At 36.9% G+C, this 12,035-nt stretch overlaps 3 protein-coding genes across 11 annotated transcripts in view; 2 read left to right on the top strand and 1 right to left on the bottom strand.

Annotated features, from left to right (window-relative positions):
• LOC107267850 (glycine receptor subunit alphaZ1) overlaps positions 1–1,998 on the top strand; it is a 5,295-nt gene extending 3,297 nt beyond the window's left edge. For 2 of the 3 annotated variants that reach the window (XM_025085063.1, XM_015740008.2), the window contains exons 5-9: positions 548–703; positions 798–953; positions 1,041–1,206; positions 1,289–1,475; positions 1,674–1,940. In XM_025085063.1, the coding sequence (XP_024940831.1) occupies positions 548–703; positions 798–953; positions 1,041–1,206; positions 1,289–1,475; positions 1,674–1,940 (932 nt within the window). Of the gene's footprint in view, positions 1–547; positions 704–797; positions 954–1,040; positions 1,207–1,288; positions 1,476–1,673 lie in introns of all 3 variants that reach the window. The other variant, XM_015740007.2, reaches the window with a different exon arrangement.
• A 3,121-nt stretch (positions 1,999–5,119) lies between these two features.
• Positions 5,120–9,901, top strand: LOC107267847 (kinesin-like protein KIF19). Of its 5 annotated transcripts, none has more exons than XR_003059682.1 (13): positions 5,120–5,784; positions 6,436–6,507; positions 6,597–6,707; positions 6,983–7,186; positions 7,262–7,411; positions 7,479–7,688; positions 7,772–8,235; positions 8,304–8,476; positions 8,540–8,694; positions 8,752–8,965; positions 9,026–9,235; positions 9,382–9,528; positions 9,601–9,868. XR_003059682.1 is itself a non-coding variant. In XM_025085050.1 (13 exons), the coding sequence occupies exons 1-13, from the start codon at positions 5,695–5,697 to the stop codon at positions 9,677–9,679; spliced, it is 2,274 nt and encodes a 757-aa protein (XP_024940818.1). In that variant the 5' UTR covers positions 5,120–5,694; the 3' UTR covers positions 9,680–9,868. The 5 variants fall into 5 exon arrangements, 4 of the variants coding, with proteins under 4 accessions (XP_024940818.1, XP_015595487.1, XP_015595486.1 ...); XM_025085050.1 differs by having other exon boundaries at positions 8,549–8,694; positions 9,026–9,239; XM_015740001.2 differs by having other exon boundaries at positions 9,390–9,528.
• Positions 9,792–11,988, bottom strand: LOC107267726. Of its 3 annotated transcripts, none has more exons than XM_025085066.1 (6): positions 11,584–11,988; positions 11,287–11,506; positions 11,034–11,205; positions 10,855–10,964; positions 10,399–10,674; positions 9,792–10,300 (listed from the first exon to the last, which is right to left on the bottom strand). In XM_025085066.1, the coding sequence occupies exons 1-6, from the start codon at positions 11,730–11,732 to the stop codon at positions 9,893–9,895; spliced, it is 1,335 nt and encodes a 444-aa protein (XP_024940834.1). In that variant the 5' UTR covers positions 11,733–11,988; the 3' UTR covers positions 9,792–9,892. The 3 variants fall into 3 exon arrangements, with proteins under 3 accessions (XP_024940834.1, XP_024940835.1, XP_015595236.2); XM_025085067.1 differs by having other exon boundaries at positions 10,855–10,961; positions 11,584–11,985; XM_015739750.2 differs by having other exon boundaries at positions 10,855–11,205.
• Between the last annotated feature and the right edge of the window lie 47 nt (positions 11,989–12,035).

Below are 12,035 nucleotides of genomic sequence, written 5' to 3'. Positions count from 1 at the left end.
GGGGGGGGGGGGGGGAGGGTGATTAGGTTTTGGAAAAATACTGCGTACACAACTGAAAATAGTTTATGTATTACTATGAGAAATAGTTACTGTAAGGACAGTATCGATTAATTTATTTACACATGAAATTGGACAAGCTCATTTATTTGTGAAAATAGCTCAGTTTACACGGGAATCTAATTTTAAGATGAAATACGTGTCTTGTATACCTGTATCTATAGATATAACTTCAATGTATTTCAAGTTTCGTTTGACTCCTGTGGAAAAGTAGTCAATAACAATAATAAGCATATTATGAAAACTTATTATAAATGTTAGTTTTCATAGGCGGGATTTCTGTATTACGCGTAAGATCCTTTTACTTTGTATTCTCGAAATATATTTCAGATAATTTTAAAATCCGTGAATAGTGAAATTCATAAGAAAAATGGATGTATTGAAAAAAAAAGCAAAATCCGCGAATAACGAAATCGAATAGTGAAACAGGGAAAATGAAATTTTACTGCATCTGTACCCGTTTAAATAATTGTTTACTTTTTATACGCAGGGACATACAACATACACGATATGCAGCTTGACTGGGATGAAACTCCAATTATTCTTGCAGACGAGCTACATCTCACAGAGTATAGTCTCGTCAGTAGTTGGGTTAACAAATCTGAAGTTTCATATACGGTTGCTCAACAGCATTACGGACACTTTGGTGAGTGTACAAAAATTTCAATTGTATTTTAAGAATACTTTGGAAATTTTTCTTTGGAACTTCACATATTGAACGCATAGCATATTACTTTCAGCCGGAAACTTCAGTTCCATCAGTATTACATTCAAACTCTCACGTGAAATGGGTTTCTTTATGATGGACTATTATATACCATCAATCCTGATTGTTGTTATATCTTGGGTATCATTTTGGCTTCATATGGATGCTTGTCCGCCAAGGGTTTTATTGGGTAAGAATATATAAAAATGTTAAGATAATATTAATATTATTATATTATACTTTAATGATAATGATCAATTACTTGATATTATTTCAGGCACTAATACAATCCTGGCTTTTATGACTCTTGCATCTAAAGTCGAAAATTCATTGCCAAAAGTCTCATATATAAAGGCCAGTGAGATTTGGTTTCTAGGATGCACACTATTTCTATTCTCAGCTATGGTAGAGTTTGCATTTGTCAATACCATCTATAGGAGGAAGTAAGTGTTGAAGTCAATACCTGCTCAGCCAGTAATGACACTGACTAATTTACTGTAATCAACCCGATATTATTTCTTGCAGAAAAAATGTCCCACTGAAAAAAGTAAACAGCAAGTACATTCTCAAGTCAACCCTGACGCCGCGGCTGGCGCGCAAACAATTTCAAAAGAACACAACAGGGCTAGAACGCTCGCGCTCATGGTCTTCGCTCGATAATAGCAACGCCACAGAGACAGATTATACCAGTCAAAATTATTTGACCGTGCACGCAAGTGTCATTTCTCAGTTTAAAAAAACTTTTTATCTTATTCACGCTTTCTTAAAGTCTATACTACCTCTATAATAAGACTAATGTCATTCCTCTTATAATGCTTATTTCGACACCCTGGCTCACCTTTTTAGAAAATATTTTCATTTAAGATTATTCTAAGTCTATCATTAAGGTATATTTTATTCTGTATAACAGAGCTTTCCGAGTACCATCAATATTCCGTCGGTCAAGGTCGAGGAAGAAAAGGAACAGGACTCTGTGGGAAGCATTATCACTGTGGATAGTACACCACCTCCACCCGCAAAATCATTTTCACGTAGGCCGACTCTAGCAAAATTACATAATTTTACGACGATGACGCCCCAGGAGATTTCACAGTGGATAGACAAGCGCAGCAGGATAGTCTTCCCCGTAGCGTTCCTCATTTTCAATATTCTCTACTGGTCTTTCATCTGGATTTAAAGCATCAACAGTTAATACACATTTTATACATTTCATATAACAAATAAAAGTTGTTTTTTTTTTACAAAAGAAAAGAGTTTATTCCATTCACCTTTATATGATGGTGGTGAAACATTGAAAAGCCACAAACCACTTATTAGGGACATGGCACTCCCATATTGTAGACTTTTAGCACGAGCAATGAGCTATCTGATCGGTAAGATACCTACAACCATGTAAAACAAGTCGACATATTAACCTTATAATCATCGTGAAGCGTCAAAATTTGTGCAAAGAAAAGTATATACGATTAATATGTTCGAAAGATTAAGTATTGTCTGGTTGAAATTATTGCATGTGATCGATTAAAAATAAATGGAAAATTTAGTATAGCATATGAAAAATTCTATGTTGAAGAAAAGTGAGGAAAAACGATAGTACGAAATAACCAAAGTATAAAATATTTTTCAGAGAAAGAGTTTGGAAAAATCCACTCAAGAAAAAATGATAATGTAAAATCATATATAATTATATACATATATCATGATCATATATATTATATATCATGATCTTACATATATGTTCATATATACCAATATTTTCCTGGCAGCTACGGGAAAATGATTAGAAGTGTTAGAAAGAAGGGAAAACCAAGCTAAATAAAAATTAAATGAGTTATGATTTGGGAATAACCGCAAAAATAACGATTAAAGAAAAGTTCGAATCTTGATAGAATCAGAAGATAAATCCGTAGAAATGAAAAGTAGCTGGAAAGTAGGTAAAAGCAGATGAAAAAAAGTTTGGAATTTCACATAACCACTAAAGAAAAAAGAGCAGAAACCTTATATAAAAAATTCGTGGTATTTGCAACTAGAATTCCTTACATACTTCCATGTACTAATTATGGAGCAATGTCCATTGTCTACAGTGTAGAGCTTCTCACAGGTTATACGCTTGTCACTGTATGTTATCTTTTTTTTTCCTTCAAAGTCGTAAATGATGGATAATGGAAGGAAATAAGAGAGCAAATAATGAATGAAGTCGACAGGATTCAATGACAGCGAGACTTGAATGCAAGATAAGTTAACGTACGACGCGTTCTATGATACGTATTTACAAATTAAGTATTTATGTACAAGAGACAGAAATTACGTTTTGTCACGCACTCCATTCAATTTCCAATGCCCCTTTACTTTGCTTGGCGTTATGGATCACATAACTTGTCAAAACATTCTATTGGCATTGTTACTGTATTTATTTTCATTCTGTGATCAAATATTGTTAATATTTTTGAAAAAAACATGTATCTGAAACGAAACTGTAAACTTGTTAAAGGTGAATTTTTCACAGAAGCATCTTCAGCACAAATTAACCAATCGATATCTTCCTGATCTAGCTTTTCTTGCATTACTCTCGACACATTCCTTGTAAAGTATTGAGATGGTAGAAATTCACGTATAACTTTATTACGTATGCTAAAACTGTCTATGAAATCTTTACTGTCGTATAAAGCCAATTCGTTCGAATCTTATTCTTTATTTTGTGAGTTGCAGTGCAAGTTTGGATTCGGACAAGCTGCTAGAACATTGAATCGATTTGCTATAGGTTTACAGAATTATCAAAACCAATGTCAATGAAATAATAATGCTGACCTGTTAAGGTTGATTAAAGTTAAAAAAAATGTCTAGTCTATATAAGAAGGTCAAAAATTTGGCCTTCAACATCAATGAATATTGAAATTTTTTCATTGCCAATGGCCGTAATTACATTAAATACGACATAACTGAAGCGCAGACGGCAATGATACGTTACCACATATTCTCGGACATGTATCATTATAGATTTGATTTTTTAACTTTCCTCATAAAATAAGTCTACAGGCACAAGGTCCGGAAAATAAGGTATCCACAAGGTTGAACGCGTAATAAATTGACAAAAAATTGCTCATGATCGATAACACGAAATAGAATGCCATTATAAGCCAAGGATCGAGTCAATTTATTTTCTATAAACCTATAGGGAAAAAATGTATTATTTAATTTCGAAAAAAAACTCATGACCTTGGACATACATGTCTTAAAAAAAATACCACCATCTACCGTTTTTCTCACTTTACATCAAGCATCTTGTATCTAAAAGACTTTTCATAATTATTGAAAGCAAAAGATAAGTGTATCCCTTTTAATTTCTCACCCTGAATTATTGTCCTTCGTGTAGGGTAAATTGCAAATCACTCGACCCTGGACTATGATACCCTAACAGCGTGCGACGGTTTCATGATACAGATCTTGGTTTAGTGGAGCGATTGCGTGCTGATGAATATTCGAAAAACCTGAAGGAAGTGGCGAAGGTCATCCCCAGAATGTCGATATGGTTTCTCAAGGTTTTCATTGTGCACGCAATTTTCAATTTTTAACTCCGCCTGGAAGGTCTAGATTTGGCAAAAGTTTAATCTAAATTTAGTGCAAAAACTATTGACCACTCATTTAACATAATTAGTTAACCTTGCACTGCAGCTAAATTAATCAGCTCGGAGAGAAAAAAGAAAAATGAGTGCACTCGGACCATTTACCCGGTACATATAATATATGTATACTGGAATACCATATTAATGTGTATTTCTAGCGATAACCTGCATAACTGTAAAATCGATCGTCCGCGTTCCTACGCTGGTTTGACCGCTGCGTTTAACGAAGCACAAAATCGATCATTTCACACGCAGCTACGCCTTAATTCATCACATAGCTTTTTAAGACCAGTCAGACTTCTTTGTAAGAAACTAGATTGTACAAGGTTCACATTGTCTATATGAATTAATATATACATATATAAGTAATAGAATTAAATCTAGTCGTTACACTAATATACTATGCATTTTCATTTAGTAAATTCAACATATTTTCGTTAACCACCAGAAGTATTAAACCTTATGAAAAACAAAGTTTTTGAACCGCTGAACTGTGCCTATTTATCTAACCTAGTTGGATGCTTAAGTTCTTGTTATACACGTTATACTTTTTTGAGCAATCATTAACAGCTTGACTGTACTTAACTAGGTGGAGAACGTATGAAAGCTCCCCAGAATGGCTTTAATTATAGATTAGAGGTACCAGGTAATACATGTGAGATTAGCGTAGGGTGTTTGCGCGGCATTCAAAGAGGGAGAAAAAGCTCCTACCACCCTCAGCACTATGATTCCTGCTTTCAGTTCAGTTGCTTACTTGCTGTTAACGCCGCACGTGTCAACTTGTGCACAAAGCTGACCACGAGTGTATTAAAGAGTATTATGGTTTGAGGGTGCTTAAAACGTATCAGTCTATTGAATAGAGACTAAAGTGTTGACTGAATTATTGAAGGATTCGAGGTTGGTTTGACGTGGTGAAATATTTGGAGAAGAAATAGTGTACGTCGTTAAATTCTCCTGAACTGCAGTGCGACTTAGTATCGACCATTCTTACGATATCCAGGGCACGACCTGAAATCAAAGAAGTAGGATTTATACATAAATCAGAACAATCAGCTCAGTAGAGAAGGTGCTGCCGGGTCAATGTCCATAGTAATGAATATTCTCGCACTATTGAAAGACGTGTATAAAAATAGATTAGAAATAGGTTGATTGCACGGAAGTACTTGGTTTAGATCATTGCTCAAAGTTCGCCAATGAAGTTGTGGAAATTTCCTAGGAGGTCTGACAGTTAAAATCATTTTGGGAAATATCTCTTAACTTCCACGTGTCAACCTCGGGTAGTGTCAGGTCACACTTCACCGGTGAAAAATGACGCAGTACAGTAGCGGAAGTGGCAGTAGTACCAATAGCAATGAACTCGATGATAGAGTTTCACGACCTATCGAGGAGAAATTAATGGTAAGTCAAGAAAAGAATGTCGTGGGTTTAAGGTAACCACCCTGTAGAAATTTTTTTAATTCTTCATCAGAATATTACTGCTCTAACTGAAGATATATACTGATGAGTATAGACTCACGTTTTGTATTAATGATTTCTTTTGTATCGTTTATCCTGAAAAAAATTAATGAACAAGAGGTCGTTGTACTTACAGAATACAAAAGTTCTCAATACTTTGAGGTCGTTCGGTCACCCTGAGGACCTTTAATGATATATTGAGGGTGACTGAGCCAGGTGGTCGTACAACACATTACGTGACATAATAAATGCGTAGCTGTTTCAAGTCTTTGGAAATGTTGACAGTTAATCATTACCAGTGGTTCCGTTTATAGTTCGTCAACCGTAGTTTAGCTGGTCGGTATCGGTGAAAAATGTTGGACCTTTGGATGTTTGTAGATATCGATTTGCAAGAAAGTTTTTTAATATAGATTTTCCATTGCCATCTTTCATAAAGCTTGTGCAATACGAATGCAATTAGTCAACGACTAGGGCGACAAATTAATTGTCCCAATGAATCGTATTAAACATTCTATTAAAATTTTCAGTGTTTTAAGTGCCTGGTGCATTCCTAACGAGGGTAATCTTTGACATTTGGATTAAATGTAATTTCAGGTAGCAGTCCGAATCAGGCCACTTGTTCCAGATGAATCTCCCAATAGAGCTTTACATGCTGTTAGTAATAAGGTAGACCTTCACCTAATTGTTAATACTGTGAACTCACAATCAGTCTCATCCTTCAAATATGTTAGCCTTACTATTTGAATAATCTTCAGATAGTACTCCTGGAGGATGCTGATACCGAGAAGGGAGATATCCTGAGGCAGAAACGTGGTATCCCTAAGCAGTATCTGTATGACATTGTTTTCGGTGAAGATTCAACGCAGGTACATATGTTGACAACATGAATTCGTAAGCAGTAAATACAGAATAGCTGACCATAGAAAAGAATGTACAAAAAAACAGTAGATCAATAACCGATTACTAGGGAACTAAATAATATTGAATCCAACGAAAGTAGAAAGATATTTTGTACGCTTTAGGTATCGATTTCTTGTAGCTTCAGTCGTCGTATTTGATACGTTGTTTTTTTTCTGTATGACGAATAAATGAAACATAGGCATCGGATTAGATTTTAATACAAGCTCATGTACGCGTTCAGGAGGCTGTTTATGAGGGCACGACAAAGCCTCTAATTCAGGATGTGCTTCATGGCTACAATGCCACGGTATTCGCATACGGTGCTACCGGTGCAGGGAAGACGCATACGATGGTCGGAAGTCCCACGGAGCCAGGCATCATGGTGCGGGCGCTTAATGATATATTCTTAGCAGCTGGTGAACTTCCCGAGAATGTAGAATTCACGGTGAGTCCTTAAAGGGTAAAGCAGTATAGTATTCTTAGAAATGAAACTTTCTGCCTATTTGCACCCTTGTCTCAGGTGACCATGTCCTACATGGAAATCTATAATGAAAACATTCGTGACCTACTAAATCCAAGCACTGGGTACCTTGAGCTGCGGGATGATGCGCGTGGTAGGAATATCCAGGTCATAGGTCTAACTGAGTTCTCGACCAACTCTACCGAGGAGGTAAAAAAGTAAAATCCACATGAGTATTACTATGCTTACGATATATCTTGTTTTGATAAATATATAGGTGATGCAGCTTCTGCACAAGGGTAATAAAGCCAGGACAGTCGAACCTACTGCTGCGAACAAAACGTCATCCAGGAGTCATGCTCTTCTTAGCGTGACGGTAAAACAGTCGGAACAGATGCAAGAAGGTGAACGCATGCGCACTAGACTCAAACGTGCAAGACTCTTCATGATCGACCTTGCTGGTTCTGAACGAGCAAAGCAGACCAAGGTATCCATTGGATCGTAGCAAAATTATCATCTGGATCAATGCTATTCGTTCTTTGTTTTTTTATCAATTTTCATCCCTCCTAGAACCACGGGAAGCGACTTCAAGAAGGAGCTCATATTAATAGATCACTGTTGGCACTTGGAAATTGCATAAACGCACTTTCAGCAGGTGCAAGATATGTTAATTACCGGGATTCAAAACTCACTAGACTCCTGAAAGAAGCACTCAGTGGAAATTGTCGCACAGTGATGATCGCGCATGTATCCCCAGCTGGTGTCCATAAGGATGAGAGTAGGAATACCTTGATTTACGCCGATCGGGCGAACAAGATCTCAAATAAGGTCGAGAGGAACGTTTTCGATGTGAATTATCATGTTTCCCAATATAGAAACATAATAAGTGATCTGAAGAATGAAATTTCGAGGTTGCGCAATAAAATGACAGATGAGCGTCCTCCTTTTACTGAAACCTTCGCTGATGGAAGTAGCAATCTGAAGAGCTTGCGCGAGAAGATCGTCTCTACTTTCAGAGAACAGATGAGGCTGAGGTGAGCCAAAGATCTTAAGACCCAAGAATCGAAATTTGCTAACTATGTACTTAAATACTTCTCGACAGACGGAAACTTATGGAATTGGACAGTCATCTGCTGGGACTGAACATGGCTGCCGAGCAACAACACTCTATCATATCCCAATGGGAATCAAGTAATAATAAACTGTATAAAGGAAGTCGTGAGTCTATGGGGCGACGTCCCGGAACAGAGAACGTAGAGGAGTTTGACGATAGAGGTAAGGAGCGGCATAGCGCAACCTTAGAAAATCCACATTTACTCTTTAATAAACAAAACACAGATCTCATAGACGAGGTCGAGGAAGACGCAGCGATGCAGCAAGCTTGGGCTGAGCTTGCGGAGATCAACCGGGAGCAAGAAAGATACACAGAGTTAAGAGCTAGTGCGGAACGTGAATTAGAGGCATGCCGACAACGTAGTGCTGCTCTTGAGGATGTAAGTCAAATGATACAGTTCAAATAATAAATATAATGATTTAAATAAATATTAAAGGAATTACCTTCGCGTATAAACTCGGACGAGGAGCGTGAGTTACTAGCATTGATGCTGCGGGTCCATGAACTCGAAGCAGATAAGATGATGCTGCAGAGCGAACGTCTTGTTAAACAGCATGAACTCAGGCGTCGTGAACTTCTGATACTTCGTTATGACAGACAGCGTCAGATATCTGACGAAATTATCACTAGACAAAGACAATTAATGGAAGGTAAATATAATCGTTCAATTACGTAATTTTTAGACATTTAATTCGCAATGACATCACTAGATGGGCGAATAATACTTCCGGCGGACTTACAAGATCTATACTCCATGTATCAGAGAGAAATTCATGCGGCTGCTTATACAGATAGTAATTTAATTGATGTATCAAGTTCAGGCTATAACTACTCCTCCGGTTCTGGTTTTATCAGGAAGCTGCCACCTATTTCCAGTAGATTTCCTTATGAAAATCTCACTAATGATTTTAGGATGACAAGTAGGTAAGATAATATATAAGATATCTCTAGCCACGGATAACTTGTATAGAATAAGTAGCAAAGTTAAATGCCAGTCTTAGTAGATATTTAAAATACTAAAAGATCTGCTTAGGTAGATCGATGAGTTATTGATTCGATCGGACAGTTCCACAGAATCGGATTGGGAACAATCGCCTCTACCGCCGATCCCGGAACCGGCAGACGTAGAACAAGTAATGGGTCCCGCCGTACATCCACTAGTCTCTCCCGCAGTTTTATTCCCACCTATATCGGCCGTTACTAGAAAGATACCGCAAGTATCGCGATAATGACGCAATTCTTTATTATTATATTATATGTGACGACAAAAATGTTATTGTTTTAGGCGAAACAAAATCCTTCGACGTATATCAAGCGATGGCAATATGTCATCCGGTAGACATTTTGATGCCAATAATACCTGAATCATCATTTTTTAATTCAGGACGAGTAATAAATAAATAAAAAAAGAGAAACACGTAACCCCAAAATGATTGTAGCGCAGAAAGTCTACTTCTAGTATGGGTGAAGCTTGTGAGGACATGCAATAGATACTGGATACACGCTTATTTACAGAATTGATAAGTGTCCTCTGTAAATACCGATATTCGGCGAGAGAGCGAATAATAAAGTCAGTTTCAAGGTAACGATGGTTCACGACTTTCGCGACGTCTTTGACGAGCTGATTGTACCGACACCTGCGCCGTCGACGGCGAATCCATAACCTTTTCATTCTGTTGAGGATCCTCTGGTTTTTGAGACTTGACGGAGATGTTCTTTTTTACATTATGAAATTCCAAACTTGGAGGGGTATTGCGATAGCGAATATTATTTCCTAGGTAACTGCGAGCACGACGTCGTTCTCGCGGCGTCGAACTCTCTTCGAGGATTTCATTTACGTCTTCGGGCACTGAACTTAGCTTTATTATGTCTGAATTTCGTATCGACTTGCTACTAATAATGTGGGACACATTAATCGATTCCGTTTGTTCAATTTTCTGTTCCATTAAAAGTTCTTTTAATTCATCTTTCGCCTCCTGAGTATCCTACAAAATAGACGCAGTTGTCAAAGCATTAAATATTTATTAAAAGAAATATTTTGCGCTTTTGTAGCTAAGACATGGACCAATTTTAATGGAGTTACTTGACTTTCCGCAACTGTCAATTGCCATATTTTTGGTGGTGAAATACGCATGTCCGCCACTTCGGACGCAGTTTCATCCTCTGTCTTTGATTTATAAGCTGAAGTTTCTTCGTCTTCGCTCGTTGAAATTTGAATCTTCGGATTTGTATAATTTGATGTACTTAAAAAGTTCCATTGTTTTAACCGGTTGTCCCATTCTTTCTTTCTGTCCTTCCAATAGTGTAAACTTTGACCGTATACTAAATTGTTTCTACAGGTCGACCAATGGCCACACAGCTAGGAAAACAAAATATTAATAAAACAACCCACACAACATCCAATGTTCGTTGAACATCCACAGGAAGTCTACGTCTGTATACAGTCTGTGAACGTCTTATAAGACGTTCTAAGGAGTTTCTTAGGATCATTGTGCTGTACGGATAAACCCAACACATTATAAATATACATTTTTATTACCATTCGTAATGTAGGACCTCTCTTTCGGCTCGTTCTTATTGTTTCTCTTTCATTTCCTTTTTTTCCGGCGTCCAGAATATCTGGATTTTCGGATGTGGTGGCCATTGCTGCTGAAAACATTGAAACCGCCCCCTTTACGTTTTCTTTTGGATGTGCATTGTCAATAGTTTTATTGTCACCTTTTTCGTCGTCTGATGCATTTAACCTATCATCTTTGAGGAATTCCTCCATTTTTAATGCCATTTCCATCAGAATACTGTTAAAATATTTACTAAATACGTCGAGACACGCATCGTTCATTGATAACGGAAATGCCTTGCATAGGTATTGAATCAGATATGATCCAAAATTCTTAATAAAAAAACGCAAGTACGAATAATGTGGATATGAAAAATTAAATAATTAAAAGATATAACAATTACAAAAACCTACCAACATATCTTGACGACGAAGACCCATATCCTTATGCACCATTGCTACGTATCCAACTAGCTGATCCAATTGCTTTGGCTTGCTGTGATAATCCAATATCAAGTAGCCTATTGTCTCCATGATAACTGTAAACTTCGCGACATTTCGACCATCGAAATTTATTGGGATCTGAGGCATTGTCGTAAAATACTTGGTGTATTGAGGATGGAGCTTGCAGAATCTGAAACTCAGGAAATCCTTGGACTCGTGGAGGACTTAAGAAATGGCGGCATCCCGTGGCCGGACTTTTATGCGTACTCCAGAAAGAAGGAACTTCCATGGAACTGAGGATTGTTTTCCACGCCACACCAGACTTTTCTAAGAAGAGCTTGCTCGTCGGAGGTGAGCTTATAGTAGTTTACAGATCGATGATTCTGGGACGAGATGATAATCAGTTTATTTCCCATTTTGAGAATTTAACAGTAAAATTCGAATTTTCACATCAAGTTATTTGATTCATTTCGTTCGCCATTCCTGGATTTTAACGAGTTGGACTACTTAGCATTGATAATATGTTTCTAAACTCATTGCGAGTGTTGCAGTCATCGTTACGTTTTTGTCAAATACACAACAAAAAAAATGGACGAAAAGATTTACAGTACTTTTAGTAAATTGTGAAATATGCCCATAATTTGATATTAAAATAAAACAACATACCTATTTATATTAAAAAACATTATATTTTAATAAATACATAAAAGTATGACAAA

The sequence above is a fragment of the Cephus cinctus genome, unplaced genomic scaffold, assembly GCF_000341935.2.
Source record: "Cephus cinctus unplaced genomic scaffold, Ccin1 Ccin1_scaffold0457, whole genome shotgun sequence".
In the NCBI taxonomy this organism is placed as follows: domain Eukaryota; kingdom Metazoa; phylum Arthropoda; class Insecta; order Hymenoptera; family Cephidae; genus Cephus; species Cephus cinctus.
This window is presented reverse-complemented; position numbering and strand designations above follow the sequence as displayed.